Source organism: Polypterus senegalus, chromosome 9 (assembly GCF_016835505.1).
Source record: "Polypterus senegalus isolate Bchr_013 chromosome 9, ASM1683550v1, whole genome shotgun sequence".
In the NCBI taxonomy this organism is placed as follows: Eukaryota; Metazoa; Chordata; class Cladistia; order Polypteriformes; family Polypteridae; genus Polypterus; species Polypterus senegalus.
In genome coordinates, this window is record NC_053162.1 from 115627078 (window position 1) to 115648272 (window position 21195).

General features: G+C 37.6%; 1 protein-coding gene and 1 gene segment (V, D, J or C); both read left to right on the top strand.

Annotated features, from left to right (window-relative positions):
• The first annotated feature begins 320 nt into the window (after positions 1 to 320).
• Positions 321 to 2975, top strand: LOC120534898. Its single transcript, XM_039762405.1, is given in 3 exon segments — positions 321 to 607; positions 727 to 1501; positions 1503 to 2975. Coding segments are annotated over 3 exon segments (2535 nt in total).
• A 17003-nt stretch (positions 2976 to 19978) lies between these two features.
• LOC120534899 lies at positions 19979 to 20527 on the top strand. The segment is given in 2 exon segments: positions 19979 to 20074; positions 20154 to 20527. Coding segments are annotated over 2 exon segments (423 nt in total).
• The last annotated feature ends 668 nt before the right edge of the window (positions 20528 to 21195 follow it).

Consider the following 21195-nt stretch of genomic DNA (forward strand, 5'->3'; position numbering starts at 1 on the left):
AAAAAGAAAGTGGGTCCCTGGAGACCTGAAAGAAAACAAATGTGGTATGATTTAATAAATGCAGGGATATATAGACAGGAGATACATGGTTTGCCTACTTTAAAACTTTATGAGATGTGGGGTAAGATTTTGAAGATTTTTTGGAAGAAAAGCCCAGTGCTCCACCTTTAGAAGTAGAACAAAGGCAGTGGCCAGTAAAGGAAGGTTTAGATAATAAAACAAAGGAGAAGCGGTTGCCAGTTCTGGGCAAGGGATGGAAAACCCCTGAGCCTAGAGATTGAAGGGAAGGCGCGTCCCCTGCAGCAGATGTAAGGGCAGTAATGGTGGGGGATCGACGCCCATATACACCTCTGAAAATTTTCTGGAGAAAGGGACAAGTACAGCGTGTTTTAGCTTTAATTGATACAGGAGCAGAAGTAACTTTGATTCATGGTAACACAGATAATTTTGAGGGCGAATGTGTAACTGTTACAGGCTATGGAGGTAGTGAAATTCTGGCCAAAATAGTGCAGTTGAGGCTTGCGATTGGAAATAGTACTTCCTTTAAAGCTCCTGTGTTGATCAGTGCTGTAGAGGAATATGTTTTAGGGATAGACATTATACGAGGGCAAACTATAAAGACTGAGTGGGGAACTTTTAGTTTTGGAATTAGGTCTTTAAAACAGATAGTGAGGGGGGAAGCTAAATGGTCCCCTTTGGTTATACCTACTCCTGATTTAATTGTAGACAGTACAGACTGCCAGGAGGCCATAAAGAAATTGGAGAAACGATTCAGGAACTACTTAAAGTGGGTATTATACGGCCAGCCATAAGCCCATTTAACTCTCCAGTGTGGCCTGTAAAAAAAAAGGATGGGAGTTGGCACATGACAGTGGACTATCATGCACTAAATGCAAAAGCCCCACCACTTACTGCTGCTGTTCCTGACATTGTCACCATCACAGAACAAATAATGGAAACAGCAGGGGATTGGCATGTTGTTATAGATTTGGCAAATGCTTTTTTCTCCATTCCAATAGCAGCTGAGTCACAAGACCAGTTTGCTTTTACCTGGCAAGATAGACAGTATACTTTTCAGGTCCTACCTCAGGGTTATCTCCATAGGCCGACTCTATGCCATGGTTTAGTAGCTAGGGATTTAGCTAACTGTAAAACACTGGAGAGAATTACATATTTCCATTGTGTAGATGACATCCTACTAGCTGGGGACAATGAAGAGAAGCTAGCTGAGGTATTAGATGAACTTATAAAGTACATGCATAGCAGAGGATGGGCAATAAATGATGATAAAATGCAGGGACCTGCACGAGAAGTAAACTTTTTAGGTGCAATGTGGCTTGGGCCTGAAAGGAAAATTCCACAAAAAGTGATTGAAAGTATTTTAAAAGTTCCTGTACCTGTAAATAAGGGAGAGGCTCAGTCTTTTGTGGGACTGCTGGGGTATTGGCGTAATTTCATTCCTCATTTGGGATTGATACTTAGACCAATACACGATATTGTGAAAAAAGAAAGCCATTTTTAAATGGGGAGAAAGTCAGCAAATTGCTTTTGATAAGGCTAAAGAGGCTATTCAAGAGTATCAAGGTTTGGGGCCTGTGCAAGCAGGTGTTCCCTTTGAACTAGAGGCCAGTGAACAAGGAAATGTTGCAACTTGGAGCTTGTGGCTGAAAAGACAGGGGAAACGAGTTCCTGTTGGCTTTTGGAGTAGACAAATGACTGGTTCGCAGCAGCGGTACAGCCAGTTAGAAAAGCAGCTTTTAGCAGCTTACTGGGCCCTTCTACATACACAACGAATAACTAAAGATGCTCAAGTAACTTTGAGAACTGGTTTACCCATCCAGGTATGGGTCAGAGATGATACACAGGGGGGTAGAACAGGAGCAGCTCAAAATCAGACTTTGTGTAAATGGAAGTGGTATTTACAGCCTAGAGCTAAATTAGAAGGGAAAGAACCTAGTGCATTGCATGGTGCTATGGCTGGCACGGTTCAGTTTGAAGATCCGGTTGATCTTCCCCAGATACCACCTCTTGAACCATCACCCTTTTGTGAAGCTCCTGCATTTTCTGACCTGTCTGTAGAACAAAAAGCCAATTCATGGTTTACAGATGGGGCAGCTCAGTTACATAAAGGAATAAGAAAGTGGAAAGCAGTGGCTTACCATCCAGTTTCTAACAATCAACATGTAGAAGAAGGGGATGGAAAATCTAGCCAGTGGGCTGAGTTGCGAGCTGTGGCTAAGGTGCTTGAAAGACAGACAGAAAGGCCTATTGTAATTTATACTGACAGCTGGGCAGTTTTTCAAGACTTTGTTACGTGGGCACCAAAATGGAGAGAAGATAGGTGGCACATACGTGGGAAGCCTGTTTGGGGTGGTGAAGAGCTGTGGGAGTCGCTATGGGAAAATGGACAAAGAGGAGGTGTTCTGATTGGGCATGTAAGTGCACATATAAAAAAAGGAAAAGAGAAACAGGAGTTTAATAACAAGGCAGATGCCATTGCCTCAGATATTAGAGCAGTAAGTACAGAGGACAGAGAACTCATGCAAGCATTAGCGGCTTGGGGTCATCAGACCTCAGGGCATTTAGGTATTAAAGCATCAGTAGAATGGTGTAGGAATAGAAGTGCCCCTGTCACTGAAAATCAAATGAAACAAGCAATTGAACAATGCGAAACATGTGCTAAAGTCAGACAATGGCCATTACAAAAAATATCAGGAGGGTCATTACACCGAGGTGAGAAGGCATGCGCAGTATGGCAGAATGACTATGTAGGGCCATTAAGATCAGTACAGAACAAAAGATATCTTATGACTGCGGTGGACACGTACACAGGCATCATGCAGGCGTACCCTGTACAAAGAGCCACACAAGCTAACACAATTAAATCACTTTCCTGTTTGGTGCAAGTGTATGGTATATCTGATGAAATTCAGTCAGACAACGGTACACATTTTACAGGTGCAGAAGTGGGCTAAGGAAAGAGGTATTAAGTGGTTGTTCCATATTCCATATCATCCACGTGGAGCAGGGCTAATTGAGCGTATGAATGGTTTGTTAAAATAACAACTAAGAACTCTAACAGAGGTGTCTAACATGAAAGGTTGGTCAAAATATTTACAACAGACTCTTTTCTGTTTGAATAACCGACCTGTAGCTAACAGCACTCCTATTGGGAGATTAACAGGAAGCAATCAGAAAGAGAACTCTTTACTTGTGAAGCTTCAACAAACCAATGCCAATGTTATAGTAGAACAACAGGAAAATAAATTGAAAGTTTTTTCAGCTGTAGAATGGAGTCTGGGAGCTAATCTAGGCAAGAAAATTAATCTCGGACTAAGTGGTAATCTTCCAAAAGAAGTAGTTATGAATATACAGTTGTATAATAATCTAACTCTAATAGAGCCAATAGAAACAGAAGAAAGATGGAGTATGTTAATCAGAGCAACTGAAAATGTTAAAATAAATAAAGGAGATTTTATTGCTTCAATCACTTTAGAAAAGACTGATAAAGTAACAGTTATTTTGATACCATATGTATCTACACCTGGTAGAAAGGTCTGGATTAATAGTCCAGGAAAAGCACCCAGAAAAGGGGAAATAATAGCAGTGTGTCAAGGAGATACAAGATTGGTTATAATTGATGGACAGAAGCTGCCTTGTTATCTTCCTCTCTACAGACTTGCCCACAGAGCAGACTAACAGTGACTGGAACCAAAAGGAAAAAGAAGAAGAAGATCAGAAGCAAAAGGAATAAGAAGGTCTATCTGAGGTTTCCATAAGGGTAACTCCACAATTTATAGATTAAAATGGAGTACGCAATTTATTACATTCTTTTGACAGGCATAGTGGGTATGGTGATCACCTGGTTATGTATGTGGTAGGTGATTCTATCGATAGAAACCTTAATGTCGCATGCCCTAATGCAAAATCGTTTGTTTCTTGTTTTCCCGGTGCTCGTGTCCGAGATGTAATGAAACGTGCGCCAGCAGTCTACGAGAAACACAAGGAGAGGGCAGTTGGATCAATCGTCTTGCATGCCAGCGTAAATGATATAAGGCAACGACAATCAGAAATCCTGAAGGCTGACTTCGCAGCTTTGATTAAAGACACGAAGGAGAGGACCCCATCGGCAAAGATCTTCGTTTCGGGTCCACTACCTCTCGTCAGACGATCCAACGAGTACTACAGTCGTCTGCTAGGGTTGAACAACTGGCTACAGGGTTTCTGCAAGAAGAAGGATGTCGGTTTCATCAACAATTGGAATCTCTTTTTGGAAAGGCCGCGTCTCTTCAAGAGTGATGGCCTGCATCCGTACAGTTTCGGCGCCCGGGTCCTCTCCGAAAACATATCGAAGGTAATTCGTTTTTCTTGACTATCTATCTCTGCTCTTAACCCCTTCCGAAAATAATACTGCTGTGCCAGGACATGATGAATGTTTAATAGAGTCTTCCGTTAAAGTGCACACAATTAATACTGTAATAATGTATTAAAACTATAAAAACAGATCACAGATTAAACAAAAAATGCACACAGAGCAGCGCTAATAATAATAATTTAGTTCCTATTCCAAGTAACAATAACGCACATAGTACTCATCTCTGCACCTCCGAAACATTAAATATGGCACTATTAAATGTTAGAGCTTTAACTAACAAAACGTTTTTTATCAACGATCTTATTAGTGATAAAAAAATAGATCTTATTGCACTAAATGAAACATGGCTGAATTCAGATGCGCGCAGTTTTAATCGAATCTGCGCCTCCGGATTACAGTTTTACTCATGCAAACCGCCAGGGAAAAAGGGGGGGCGGATTGGCTAACATTTACTCGAGCCGATTAAAATGTAAAGATGTCAGTTTTGGTAAGTTCAAGTCCTTTGAGTATCTCGCCGTTGTTATTCATGGAGATTCTCAAGTTCTAGTACTATCCGTGTATAGACCTCCTAAATATAACGCGTCGTTTTTGAGGAATTCTCTGACTTAATGTCAATTTTAATTACTAACTATGACACACTCCTAATAGTTGGCGACTTTAATTTTCATATAGATAATCAGTGTGATCTAAAAGTAAAAGAATTTATGAACCTCCTGGATTCTTTTGATTTGAGACAACTCATAAATCAGCCTACACATAAAGCAGGTCATACATTAGACTTAGTGATTACTAAAGGACTGAAAGTTGATATAAAACAGATCATTGATATTGGTCTATCAGACCATTTTCTTCTACTTTTAATATAGAAATAATGATAAAAAACACTCATGAGAAGCATATTGTTAAAAACGCTTCTTTGATTCGGCAGCAGCTTTAAAACTTACAAACATTTTAAGCAATCAGTCCGTTTATAGTGCCAGCTATAATAGCGAGGACAATGTAAATAGTAAGGTGGAAAGATTTAATTCTAAAGTGAGAGCTGCTGTTGACATAGTTGCACCTGAAAAGACAGTGAAAAAATCTTCTAGCATTGGTATACCATGGAAGACCCAAAGAGTGTCTGATTTAAAGAGAACATGCCGTAGAGCTGAGCGTCAATGGAGGAAGACTAAACTTACTATCCACCACGAAATATTAAAAGTCAAAATAACAGAATACAATAACACTGTCCGTCTTGAGAGACGCTGCTATTTCTCCAAGATTATAAATAACAATGCTAGTAATCCCAGAGTCTTATTTTCAACAATTGATCGCCTACTAAACCCAGGTAGCTCAAAGGAATGCCTCCTAAGTGCTTCCAGTGAAACCTGTGAGGCTGTCGCTGTATTTTCAATCAAAAATTAATGATATTAGAAATAACATAGTATATCTCCCCAACACTAAGGATCCCCTAAACCCCAACATCCTGTTATAAACAAATTAAACTCTTTCACTAGGATAGATTTACCTGATTTAAAAAAATAATCTCTCAATTAAAACCCTCCACCTGCGCCCTTGATCCAATACCAACAAGGTTTTTCAAAGAAGTATCAGGCGTGCTAATTGATAATGTTCTGACATAGTAAATTGTCACTAGATACTGGGGTCTTCCCAGACTGTCTTAAGACTGCTGTAGTTAAACCCCTACTTAAGAAACATAATCTTGACCCTCAGCTCTTGAAAATTTTAGACCCATCTCTAACCTGCCTTCTTAAGTAAAGTTCTAGAGAAGGCAGTCATTATGCAGTTAAATGACCACCTAAATAAACATGCTATTCTTGATAAATTTCAGTCAGGTTTTAGAACAAATCACAGCACAGAAACTGCACTCGTTAAAGTAGTAAATGACTTTGGGTAAATGCAGACAGAGGCCATTTATCTGTTCTCATCCTCTTAGATCTGAGTGCTGCATTTGACACCATTGATCACAACATTCTTAGAAATCGCCTTAGTCAATGGGTGGGCCTCTCTGGCAGTGTCTTAAATTGGTTTGAATCCTACCTGACAGGGAGAAAATATTTTGTTAGTTGTGGGAATTACAACTCGAAGACACATGATATCCAATATGGTGTTCCACAAGGCTCTATCCTGGGTCCGCTGTTATTCTCAATCTACATGCTTCCGTTAGGTCAGATTATCTCAGGGCACAACGTGAGCTACCACAGCTATGCTGATGACACACAGCTGTACTTATCAATAGCACCTGATGACCCTGATTCTATTGATTCACTAACACAATGTCTGACTAGTATCTCAGAATGGATGAATAGTAATTTTCTCAAGTTAAATAAAGAGAAAACTGAAATTTTAGTGATCAGCAATAATGGATACAATGAGGCTATTAGAAATAAACTGGATACATTAGGATTAAAAGTCAAGACGGAGGTAAAAAGCTTAGGGGTGATTGTTGACTGTAATCTGAATTTTAAATCACATATTAATCAGATCATTAGGACAGCATTTTTCACTTAAGAAACATAAGTAAAGTTAGACCTCTTATATCACTGAAAGATGCTGAGAAATTAGTTCACGCGTTTGTTTTCAGTCGACTAGATTACTGTAATGCACTCCTCTCAGGACTACCCAAAAGATATAAATCGTTTGCAACTAGTGCAGAATGCAGCTGCTAGAATCCTAACTAGGAAAAGAAAATCAGAACACATCACACCAGTTTTGATGTCACTACACTGGTTACCTGTGTCATTCAGAATTGACTTTAAAATTCTGCTTATGGTTTATAAAGCCTTAAATAATCTCGCCCCATCTTATATATCGGAATGTCTGACACCTTATATTCCAAATCGTAACCTCAGATCCTCAAATGAGTGTCTCCTTAGAATTCCAAGAACAAAACTTAAAAGAAGTGGTGAGGCGGCCTTCTGCTGTTATGCACCTAAAATCTGGAATAGCCTGCCAATAGGAATTCGCCAGGCTGATACAGTAGAGCACTTTAAAACACTGCTGAAAACACATTACTTTAACATGGCCTTTTTATAACTTCATTTTAATCTTAATTTAACTTAATCCTGATACTCTGTATGTTCAATTCATCATAATAACTATTCATGGTGGCTCTAAAATCGGTACTGACCCCTACTCTCTTTTCTGTTTCTTTTTCCGGTTTCTTTGTGGTGGTGGCCTGCGCCACCTCCACCTACTCAAAGCTTCATGATGCTCCAACAATGATGGATGGATTAAAAGGAAGAAGTCTACGTGACCATCATCATCATCAAGCCCTTCCGTGAGAATCCTAAATCCAAAGAGGACTGTTTCATTTATGTTAGGTAGAATGCCCAGAGGGGACTGGGCGGTCTCATGGTCTGGAATCCCTACAGATTTTATTTTTCTCCAGCCGTCTGGAGTTTTTTTTGTTTTTTCTGTCCCCTGGCCATTGAACCTTACTCTTATTCGATGTTAATGTTGATTTATTTTTTTATAATTGTGTCTTTCATTTTTCTGTTCTTTAATATGTAAAGCACTTTGAGCTACTGTTTGTATGAAAATGTGCTATATAAATAAATGTTGTTGTTGTTGTATTCATAATGTAGAAATTCAAGGTAACTGGACACAAATAAATTTCCAACATGCAAGTCTCTCATTATGTACTAATTGCTCAATAAATAATATACAGACTATGAGGAAAGAAATTGAAGAAAAATCTATTATACAGGTAAAAGACATTTTTTGCTAAGTAACAGAGATCCCTAAAAAAGTATTTTATAATAATAAAAGACCAAGAATGTACACTAAATTGTAAAGGTGGGGTATTAAAAGGTTGGGGAGTTGCTAGGTATAGAGATATTAATAAGCCAGAAGACTCCACATGTAATATAGAATCCACTGAAAATGAATGTTGGTGGAGGTGGAAACAGAGCTGTGAAAGAAGGGGAATCAAACAGACACTGTTATGTCCACTATTGACTGTTAGTCCCATACAGGAAACATTTAATGCTACACTGCTCAGACGTTGGAGATTATGTAAGCCAGTTAGAATACCTCAGATGCTAGTTACAGTGCTAGTCCATATAAATGTTAGTGGTTACAGCATACCTTTCCAAAATAAAGCTGAATGTAAAGCTAAATGGTAAGAATTTTGGCCCATCCCAGAAAATAATATAAAGATAAAACGACAAAAGAGGAGTCTTTGGGACGGTATAAATTCTCTGTTAGGATTAGGAGGAATAGGCTTAGGAGTAGTTAACACTATTGACACAGAACAGATATATAGCAAACTATCAGATCTTTCAAGTAAGCAGATGCAGTTAGTTGAAACACAATCTACACGGGCTCCTGTAATTGGCAAAGTAACAAATTCTAGTATAAATCTTATAAGGAAAACATAAACTGGGTTATAGATATTAATGAGGATAGAACATATCCACTTATGTAAAATGTAGAATGGGATTGGACAGGTTTACTGGAAGGGGTGGAGTTACCTCACCTGGAACCTCCAGATTTAATGACCAATTATAAGAAGACCATACAAAGATTACAAGAAGAAGCAAAGACCAACAATATGGTTTCAAAAATCATCACTCGAATAGAACAAGATCGGATTGATGTGCTTCGGATAGCTTCTGAAATTAAAAACATCCTTAAATCATCATTGGTGGGATTTCTTCGGTAATTGGTCACCTACAGCGAGCAATGTACTAAACAAACTTTCTCATCCAATTGTGATATTAATAGTATGTATGCTAATTCTGCTTCTAATTCAAATTTATTTATGCATCAAACTAAGGAGACTTTGGTTTAAAGTACACAATGCTTATGTGTCCATAAGACCAATAATATGGAGGAAGTAACAATATCCAGTAAATCTGCCCTGTCCCTGGCAGTGTATGACATGGAAGTTGTACACTTAAGTGGCATTGGTGGGGAACAGCGAATGTACCTATTAAGCCAGCCAGGTGGGGATTAGATTTACTGAACTACTTATGTTCAGCATAAAGACTTAAAACCAGGACCCTCTGCTAAACAGACAAAACTGTATCATTACAATCACTAAGCATTACAAATAAGACAAGTATTCACCTTTGTTAATATGGAAAATTTAAGTATCTTTCATTACTTGATTTAGAAGGGGATTCCGCCTTATGGGCGTAATATTTAGTGGTAACCTGCTGGACGGGATGACACTTGATACCCCATGCAGGTTGTCCCAATATATTCTAGACAGTATTGGTGGCAGTCGGATCTCTCTACTCATTGAATAAATTAAGTAAAAAAAAAATAATAAACAAAAAAAAGCAAAACAAAACTTTTTGATAAGGCTTAATTTGTGAAGAAGTTCCTTCCTATGATTGTTCATTTAATCATTTATATTTTTAAAATTTGTTTTTGTATTGAATGTATTTTTGTTTTCCTAATACATGTACTGTATTTTAGGGGTCCAGGGGTGGAATGAATGGTTAGAATGGTAAAAAAAAAAAAGTTTTTTTATTATTTTATCCTTCTAGTCCTTAGTGAGCCAAATCTGTTTGGGTGATTGAAAGTACCTGACCATAGGAAGTGAATGAAAGGGTAGAGGAAGATAACACCAACTCGGACAGCCAAGGGCTTGAAAGGACCACAATTCATCTTTAGTTTGTCTGACCAAAATAGGGGTGGAGTGTTATGGTGTATAAAATCTACATTTTATTCTGTATTATATTTTGCTTAAACCCAACAAGATGAATTCAGATGTAGGAGGCATTATAATAAAAAGACATATCCTCTTTTGTATACCTCACTGTTATAACAGTTTACAGCCTGAGAAAGGAAGCATGACCTGATAACTCAGGTTATTGACTACTTTACAGATGGACATCTTGGACATCAATGGGGTTTACAGCCCGAGAAAGGAAGCATGACCTGATACCTCAGGTTCTTGATTACTTTACGGATGGACATCTGGGACATCAATGGGATTTACAGCCTGAGAAAGGAAGAACTGAGGCAATCTCAAAGAACTTTATTACCTGGGGAGTAAAATTCATCCATCATATTGACAGCCAGCCAATCAGGTGCATGGAACATTCATGTGCTGTGAAACCACGGCATGGAACTTTATAATAAATATACCTCATTTTTAAGCAACGTTACAAGCAGAAGAAGAAGAGAAACAGTGACGACGGAAGAGCCACGTCAGAGAATACAACAAAGACACGTGTAACCAGTTTTCATCCGATCGTCAGTTAACAGCATTCTCATGAACATCATTTGCTAAATCAACCGCTGCCTGGGACTTTCATCTTTGACATCACTGATTCCTTTCAGTAAGCTTTTTTAAAGTCTATTTTATCCAGACTTTACTATCGAACTTATTTTCTATTACTTATTATTTGTTCTTTAATAAAAAGTAACTTGTTTTCATCTTTCTATGCTTTGTCTTAATATCTAGAGTGATTGAAGTAATAAGGTAGATTTCTAAGAGCACCTGAAGCAGCTAGAGATTTTGCCATTTAGCTCTACGCTGCGGGGTTTTAAGGCTGAAAGCGAGGGCGCCGCTCGAAAGTTAGGGGCAATGCGAGAAGAAGGTGTTCTTGGCTAATAAATGGCCTATAGTCAAGGATACTGAGTCTTTGTATGTTTTAATATTTTCTTGGAGACCAAAAGTAATATTTAGGTCTGAGGTCTATTTAAAACATCGCATGTTGTCCGTGCCAAAAGTAAATAAGTCTCGTGATGTGCTGAGAGAGTGACAAGTTGTGTTATACCTAAAGCATTTGTGTGGTTCTTTTACTTTTAAGTGCTAAAAGTTAGCCAACTGTGTGTGTAGGGCATTGTTGTGGTTAGGGTCTGAGTGTATGTGTATCTATGTATGCGTGTGTGTTATTATTTAGGGTGCGGGAGTAGACCAATCCAATAACAAACTTGACAAAGGAAAGGGTAAACTTAAATATAGTCGATAATACAACCCCACACCTTCACTTTGGAGTGGTTTGCAATAGGATTTTTACCTGCTCTCCACTCCAATGGAACTACCTATTGTAATTCACTGAGGCGGCCTTTTGCCTTGGCCAGGTGTGGATCTATTCCAAAGTGATTGTTTCAATGTTACCGCCACTTGATGAACCAACATCCCAGCTAACAAACTAAAGCGGTATTAAGCAGGATTTTCACCTCCTGTTCTCCTTTACTGGAAGAATAAAAAACTACAGTGAAGCCCTAACCTTAGGAATTTTGCCTACACACTCATTCTCCCAACATTATACTTCCATTATATTGGGGCAGTATCGTAGAAGCCTATAAATACTCTATAGGATTTTAATTTATTTACAAACTTATTTACAATAATCCCTCTGTACTCTCACTGTTCTTTCAGTACTCTTAGTCCTATTGGGGAGGCTTCGTACCATTTCTCCTTGGATATGACAAAATCGCAGTGAAACTGACACAAACTTTTTTTAAAAATTAAACTAGGGGGCTTTGCCCCCTGCTTGCTTCGCTCACCAACCCCCCTGCCTGTGCTACGCGCCAGCCACTTTGCGCCTCTTTTGCTCGCATATATGGATTTCACTTTCACCAAACAACAAATCTTTTAATTCTTGTGGATATGCTTCTTCATTGGGAAGAAACAGTACTTTTCCCTGATGGCAACACGAATTACATGATCTACAAGTCTCCGATTTAAAGTTTGATTCCAAACAATATATTTGATCTCTTTTTACTGTTCGATTATTTCAAAGTAATAATTTCCGTTTGTTTGCGCTAATCCAATCTTTACTATCATTTTTTTGAGACTTTCGAATTTTAGTACTTTAGTTATCTCTAACATGCTCTGCATGTGTATCACGCCAATGTTTTTGAACCTCTTTATGACATTCTACTTTGTCATCTAGTCTTTGTCTTTTATTTCTGGCCCCGGGTGTGGTTAAATCTCTTGGCACAAAGTCTTATCTTGCAAGACTTGAAAGTATCTTTCTGATAAAGTCACGTCTAGTCCCAGGTTAAAAAGTCTCGTCTCATCCCAGGATTATTTTATATAATAAAGAGATTTACTTAAAACAAGGCACATTCCATACAAACAAGTCAAACATAATAAAAATAACTTCAATTCAACTCCCACCCAAGAGAAAGAGAGCAAGGCCAACAGCCAGAGTAAAACTTTAACAGTAGAAAAAAGGGAGGAGAATCCTTTTGCAATATAAAAGCTTATTCTAAAATGTTATTGATTAGATCCTGCCAGGTTTTAAAATACCTTTGAACAGATCCACTTAGCGAGGACTTGAGTTTTCCAATTTCAAATAGTATATAACATCAGTTACCTACTGACTTATAAGAAGTGGGCTAGGATTCTTCCAGTTGAGCAAGATAAGTTAATGTGCTAATAGTGAAGTAAAGACATTAACAGTTAGTTTCTTCTTCTCCACTTTAAGCCCACCTGGGAGTATACAAAACACAGGTATTAATGGATTAGGAGTGATTGTGACACCAAGGCTGTCTGATAGGCATTTAAAGGTTTTGGTTCGGAATGTTGTTAATTAGGTGCACACCCAAACATACGGCCCAGTGAGGCTGGAGCTCGATTGCAACATTTACAGGTTGGATCTTGCCCTGGAAACATTTTGGACAATTTTAAACATGATAGATGTGCTCAATAAAAGATTTTAAGTTGAATAATTGTATGCTTTGCACATATGGAGCTACAGTGAATTCTGTGCATGGCTTCCTTCTGCTCCTTTTCGAAAATGTTGAGTAAGAGATCTTTTTCCACTATTCTATTTGAAATGAAGGGACTTTAAAATGTAATTTTCTATATTATAGAAATGCTGCAAGACTGATCAATATTTCTTCTGAAAAAGAAATAGGTGGGAGGTGAGGAAAAATGAGCAGATTTTGTTTAGCAAAGTTTCTAATTTGGAAATAATGGAAAAATTGTGTTGATGGGATACTAAGTGTAATTGTTCATAGGATGCAAAGACATCATCTATGTACAAATCTCTAAGTGATTTAATCCTGTACGTTTTCCAAACATTAAAAACTGTGTAAGTTTGAGTACCACAGGATTTTATTTCTATTGCAGACCAAACCTGTGTGTGTTCATCTATTTATGTCAATGTCCAGATTCTAATTTGAAGTAGTCTGAAATAATGTTAATACAAACTGAAGCATATGGACTGGTATACAGTAGTCTGATCCATGGATATATGTTCAGGCCAAAAACAAATTTGTGCAATGTATTGAATAGGTAGTCCCATTCAACCATATTGAATGTTTTATTGGTGTTAGATGTTGTGGGTGAATATATTACATTAAACAGGTGTTGAAGATAATAAGCTAAGTGTCTGCTTTTAATTAAATCTGATTTGTTCTTGTGATATTACCAAAGAAAGCACTTTCTCAATCCTTCAAAAATGAATCGGGATCAATTTTCTTAGTTGTTTTTCTACTTCATCTGGAGAACTAAAAATGTACAACTTGCCTTGAATATCCACTCTCAATTTAGCAGGTTGCAAGAGGATGTATCGGGCGGCACGGTGGCGCAGTGGTAGCGCTGCTGCCTCGCAGTTAGGAGACCTGGGTTCGCTTCTCAGGTCATACCTGCGTGGAGTTTGCATGTTCTCCCCGTGTCTGCGTGGGTTTCCTCCCACAATCCAAAGACATGCAGGTTAGGTGGATTGGCGATTCTAAATTGGCCTTGGTGTGTGGGTGTGTTTGTGTGTTTCCTGCGGTGGGTTGGCACCCTGCCCAGGATTGGTTCCTGCCTTGTGCCCTGGGATTGGCTCCAGCAGACCCCCGTGACCCTGTATTTGGATTCAGCGGGTTAGAAGATGGATGGATGGAAGAGGATGTATCTGACTTCAGTTTTGCATAAGCGCTTTTTAATGTTGGCACGTTTAGCAGCTGTTGAAGGTGAGAAATCAGGAAAAATACGAATGCGGTTATTTTCAAATATAATCTCTTGTTTCAGTCTGAGAACTGACATCAGATTTAATTTAGATTGTAATTTGTCAAAATGCACAATAAGGCTTCTAGGTTTTGAAGCAGTCGATCTACGTATGAGGTAAGCTGCTAATATCTTGGTGTCTGATTTAAAGTACTCTCTAATTATTTTAGATAATAGTACTTTAAATTTCACTGGGTTTGGACTTTCTTGATTTTCAGGGACTTTGATTCTAATATTACTCCTTCTGTATGCATTTTCCAGTGCGGCTAGTCTGTCTCCAAGCACTTTGCATTCAGAATTTGCAGCTGTTGCTTTTTGGTCAGCGGTACATGCCAGTTGTTCAGCTATTTCAATACAAGTTGTGAACATTTGCTTGACATCTTCAAGCTGAGCACCAAGTGCTCTAAATTTATTCTTAAATTTACTTGCATTTTCCTGTATTGTTTCCTCAATTTTTTCTAGCATGCCTTTAAAGGTTGCCTCAAAGCAATTGCTTAAACATTTATCCTAGGTTTTAATATTGTGAAGCAGCTTCGCGTTTGTCTTGTTTATATCCTTTATATCTTTCCTCCTTTATGTGCCACCTGAGAGCAGCAGTTATTGTGGTAGCCATTGCGTTGATCATTACTTTTGGCTCAGACTGTTCGTTTCAGTCTCCTCTGTGCTCCACGGGTGGAGTAGCAAGCCTGGTTGCAGCTGGTGCTGCTAACTCATGTGGGGTAGTTGACAGTGAGGATGGTAAGAATATGCTCAGTTCCAATAAACCTTCTGGAATTGATGAGTTCTCCTGGCCCGACTCATTTGCAGTTTTGCTCCCGCTTTCACTTTCGAATGGAGCTGATGCTGCAGTGTCAAATCCCTGGAGCTCTATCTATGTCAGGGGTCTCTAAAGTATTGCCCACAGGCCACATCCAGCCTGCAACACGATTTTATCCAGCCCACGGAAGAATTGTGCCATGGGGTGTTGATAGATTTCAAATGGATTAATTCTAATTGTGTTCAAAATACATTGATATTCCATATTATGTTAATATTAGTATTACTCACAAATTTATTTAATACTGAATTATATACTTTGCGGTATTTCTTTGTACTTGTTTGGCCTCGATCGACATTGTCAATTTGTGGCGTTGTAGGCAGCCCTGGCGCTGTGACTAATCCTTAAACTGAATCTGGAAGTTTGTTACTAGACATTACAGTTAATTGTCCATAGAATACTTGCAGTGGAGCAGTGTAATACTAAATTTGTAATTGTATATTTTTATTTAAAGGTGCATATTCACTTATTCACATATTTGCTTGAACAGAGTTCTCGTGATTTTAATAATTTCATAATTATTTATACATTGTGGAACTGGACCTGGACACAGACAGACGGATATCATTGTTTCACCCAACACACTCATTTATTATTTACACTAAATACAGTTACATTTACACTAATTACAGCACCGATCCCCCAAAGTCCAGGCCTCACAGTCCAAATGCCTTTCCTTCTAGCCGCCTCCAGTCCTCTCTCCAGCTCCGTCCTCTTCCACCCGACTTCCGCCACTGAATGAAGGGAGGCGGCCCCTTATATAGGAACCTGGATGGGCTCCAGCTGCTTCCCGGCAATTTCCTGTGGACACACCCCCGTGTGGCGGAAGTGCCGGCTGCGCACCCGGAAGCCCTTCGGTTGTCCCTGCTCCTCTTCCCCCCAGCAACTCCTGGTGTGGCGGAAGTGCTGAGGTCCAGGGTTGTTCAGGCACCGGGGCGCTGCCTGGCAGTGGCCACGGGTCCCTATAGGGTTGGGCTTCCAAGCCCTCTACCCATGGCCCCCAACACAACCAGGGCGGTAGCCCCCTCGCGGTCTGGAGGAGGTACAAGCCCTCCTCCGGTCTTCCTGGGCGTCCCAGCTGGGCTCCACCCCCAGCCACGTGCGCCAACATTTATTCTCTTTTATAGTTTTAACATGGGTGGGAAAAAGAAAAGAAAAGTTGATAATGAATGTTGTGTGTTTAATGAAGAATGGGGCATAAAATACTTCTTCATACAATCGAAGAGATAGGATAAAGCCTTTTGTCTCAATTGTCTCAAATGTCTCAAAAGAAAAACCATTATGAACCACTTTTATCAGATACTGAGTGGCTTTGGAAATTTGCATTTTTTGCAGATCTGGCGAACCACATGAACAATTTGAATTTAAAGTTGCAGGGTGACAGTAACTTAATTTGTGATTTATTAACTTATATCAAGGCATTGAGAGCAAAGTTGATACTTCTGGAAGGCCAGATGAAAGACTGTAACTTTGCTCATATGCCATACTGTGCAAAATTACATAAAAAGGGTGAAGTAGAATTTCCTTTCTCGTTCACAAATTTAGTTATTTCAGATCTTAAACAACATTTTCAGAAGCGATTTGCTGATTTGGATGCCAATGCTAGGGAAATTTGATTGTTTCAAAATCCATTTAACTGTGATGTTGCTGATGTCCTAAGTCAAATTCAAATGGAAATTATTGAAATTCAGGCAAATGAACATATTAAACATAAATACAAGGAAGGAAACTTGATCGGTTTTTATAAATATTTGAACTCTGAGCAGTTTCCAAATTTGAAGAAATTTGCTTGTAAATGTATCTCCATTTTTGGGACAATGTATCTTTGCGAACAAACTTTTTCCCGAATGAAACATATCAATGTCAAAATACAGGGCAAATTTATCTGATGAACATTTGAAGTCACTACTTGTAATTAGCATTTCAACATTTGAACCTCAATTTAATAAGATTTTGAAAACACAAAAACAGTTTCATCATTCACATTAATGGTTTTATTATAATTTGTGATGAAAATATGAGAATTTGCTGGTAGTGTTCGTCATCATTAATATAAAATAATTTAATCTCACATGCTGTGTAATTAGTTAATAAAATGTTCTGCTCTCAATAAAACTCATATATCTAAAGTTATTTATCTTTTTTTTTTTTACTACGGCTCACTGAAAAGTGGTGAAGTACCCAATGTGGCCCTTATGGCAAAATGTTTGGAGACCCCTGATCTTGGTTAATATGTGGCAGACTGTACCTTGAACTTGTGGCCTGTTTAGACTTGGATGAAGATTTAACTGTCTTTTTCTTTTCTTTTTGAGCCCTTTTTCTGCTACTTATGCTTGTATATACTTGCACTTACTTTAATTAAAGTCCCTAAGGTTCAATAAACACATGACATCTCAGGATGATAGTAAAATAAAAATGTAAAATAACACTGCTGGTAAAGGAGTTAGTTGCCTCTGACATCAATCTCCCGAAACAGACAAGACCAAAATCCTGACACAAACATTTTAATCGTAAAAATGCTTACATTTTAAGATTTCTGTCATTTTATCTGAGTCTCGTCCTGCCATTTGGACCATTTGTGCCTTTTCCTAATCATGCTGGGGACACCAAAATTATGTTGTGAAAAAACTTTCCTCTATCTTTATCTTATGAAAATTTAGATTTTTTTTTTATTTACACTGAGTACACACAAATGTCTCAATCTATGTAGTGAACTATTAATTAAACAATTCATTTGCTTTCGTACATATTTATTACCATTCTTCTTCTTTTGGCTGTTCCCGTTAAGAGGTTGCCACAGCGGATCATCTTTTTCCATATCTTCTTGTCCTCTTGCAGAACTTTATTATTCCATTCAATCAACTAGTAACACCAGTATTTTCTGTCTGCTGCTGACTTTCCAATTTATCTGAATGCCACCTCGTTGATAGGGATGTTCTGCGGATTCTCCTATTGATCTTAGCGCTGTTTTATAAGAGGGGTGGATGGGATTTCCTATTAGTTTATCCTAGCTTTCTAGAGGGGTGTTCTTTACTCATTTACCTTATTCTAAGCTTGGAAAATCAAGTTACTGGTTTCTCTAAGGTGAGGCAGACTTCATGTGCTCAAGTTTTAAGCAGCGTTTAGTTAACCTTTGAGTTACCTTCAGTACTTTTCCTTGTGTTTTAATAATTCATTGTTACAAATTCATGTAATATATTATAAAAGATTATATATGTTAAGTAAAAATTCCATAATTGCAAAGCAATGCTATTGACAGAGGCAGTTGAATAATAATGTGAAGTTTTTTCATATTTTTATTATTAATAGCTGTATTTTGCTTTGACATTAACAGTAATTTGACAGTTTTAAGAATATGATAGACAATTCTATGCACTGAAAATAATACAAAATACATTACTCATTTTCAATATCTAGGTCTATCTTGTATCTCTATTTAACCTTTTTACCAGAAACCCTTATGGTAGGGAAATATATAAAATATAGCAAAAATGAACAAAACAGTATGTTAATTAAAAGAAAAGGTCAAGTTTTTCCATAAAATCATCACCCTATCTGGGAGGCTGGCTGCACTCCTGTTAGTGTCTTCTTTCGGCAGACAGTGTGGCTGAAAAGTTAAGACCCTGCAGTTTAAATGATAAGATTACCATTTAAATGACTGTTCCCAATGCACTAAAACCACTTAACCTGCACTGCACCTGCCTCAACTGTAAAAATAAAATAAAATAAAAATAAAAAACGTAAAACAAATTGTGTTGTAATTTGGTATGTTTAACTAACCAACACATCAGTGAATTCATTTAATGTTGCGATGATAGCATTTGTTGTAATTGACTGCACATCAAATAACAACAGGTGTGAGGTCTCCATAAGACCCACAAAATCAGGGTAAAGACTTCACTGACCTGCCTGAAAATAATCCTCACCCCAAAAAGCCTAATTCTAAACTCTACAGTCTAGGCCCCAAAAATGACAAATAGGCTTCTGAACTTCAAATCACTTTAAATGTTCCATAATATATCAAAATGTGTTGTAAGGGAAAGGAAAAACGTAAGAGCCATTGACTTCAGAAGCAACAAAGAATCTTTGTATAAAACGAATTTATCAGAAAGGTCAAAAGATGTACAAAATATGCCCCAAATCAGACAAACTAGTTTGATCAATATATTGAAAAACATAATGTACCACAAATATGTAAAAAATTATATTTTACAACAAACAACGAAGATGCAGTAAAGTAAAATGTACATAAAGATATACACCTTGGCTGAAACATGATAAAATTGTACTGTTCTTCAATCCAGAAGCATCTTGGCCATACACAAACAGAGAGGCAAGAGACCTGTCTTCAATACAAAATTGCAATGCAATATGAAAGGACTTGTGGGCTACTTTTATTTTACCAGAGAAATAAATATACAAATTTGATGATCTGAAATGGATGAGATTATGTAGCAATGTTTTTATATTGTTTACTGTTGTCTAGCATTCGCAACCGTCCACTTCCATTAAAGCGGAAGCTTTGTTAGCTCCATCAACATTAAAACATGAGAATAACAATTTTTCTACAAATGTCATGGGATAAGTAACATTTTAAAAAATATTTTTGGGTGGAATGTTCTTTTAAAAGTATTGTTTTGAAACATTCCATTCATGAAAGAACAATATCTTTCACTGAACACTACTAGGCTCAGATCGACAAATAATTCTTAAAATATTGTGGTTTTCCTAGCCTCACCAGTTTTGCATGTAAATTTTAAAAACTAAAACTTCATCAGAATAATAAGGCCAGCCTGCTGACACGCCCCATCTTTCAACTAGAAAGTGAACATGACTGCAGGTAAAAGATATTTTCAGATAAAACTAGTCTAAATACTAACAGTATTCAATGTGACTGTTTTTGTACACATTCAGTAATTCATAATGGGAAAGTACTCTTACTTCATAAGCTTTATTTTAACTTTTGCTCCAGGTATTCTATGTCAAATGAAAATGATACTTACTGTTTGTAAATTTCCATACTGTTTAATATGTTTATTTCTTTTTTTCAGCTTTAGTAACAAATGATTCAGTCACTAATTTTGAAACAAACATCTTGGGTACAGAAGGCAGTGAGGTGACACTCCAGTGCAGCTACTCAACAACTAACACCTATGTTTATCTATATTGGTATCGAAAGTATCCAAACCAGGCCATCCAATACATTCTGTACAGAGGTGCCCGGTCAAATAATGGATATGATAATACTGCACATTTTGCTCAGAAGCATTTTTCTTCAAAAGCAGAACAAGAATCTACAAGTCTTACAATTTCTACTCTAACTCTCAGCGACTCTGCCATGTACTACTGTGCTTTGAGACCCACAGCTCTGCATTCTGTTAAAGCACTGAACAAGAAACTGTCTAACCACAGATCACAGAGATAGGAATTTTATGGTTAATCATGTGTTTAATCACACAAAAATCTGACAGTGAACACAGGGAAAACAGCAAATCAGAAGTTAAAATTCATTCTGTATACATTAAAAAAGGAATGGTTTGAACATACTTATGATAATGATCTGGAGTATGGAAGAATACAGTAGACATGGGCACCTTCTTTGAGATTTGGGTGGAAAATGAATCAAGATTATCCCTTCAGAAATGATGGATTAACAACACAGGATTGAGAATTTACTTGGTCACAGATATTTAATGACTGGGGGTTTGATATAGAGTTTTAACTTAAGCCGGATGCATTGTGCAACAAGTACAAAAATATACAGGTTGCTAAATATGACCTATAATATTTAATTTGTGTGTTGTATTTCAGCACTTTTTTATTTTAGGATTATTTAGATATAGCTTTTAAGTGAATAAACTGTGCGCCTAGAGCTCATAAGGGAAAGCTGACATTGTCAGTATTGTGTGATCAAAATGTTCTGTAACCAGAAAAGCAGGTAGGTGCAAATTAACTCATGCGATCATAAGGAGCTACATAACTGATGATTTGTATGTTTTAAAGGAAAATAGGAAAGTGGATTAGAAATGTGATTCGAGAGAGTGTTGGATTCTGGGGTATATGCAAATATAAAATTAAATGCAACATATTATT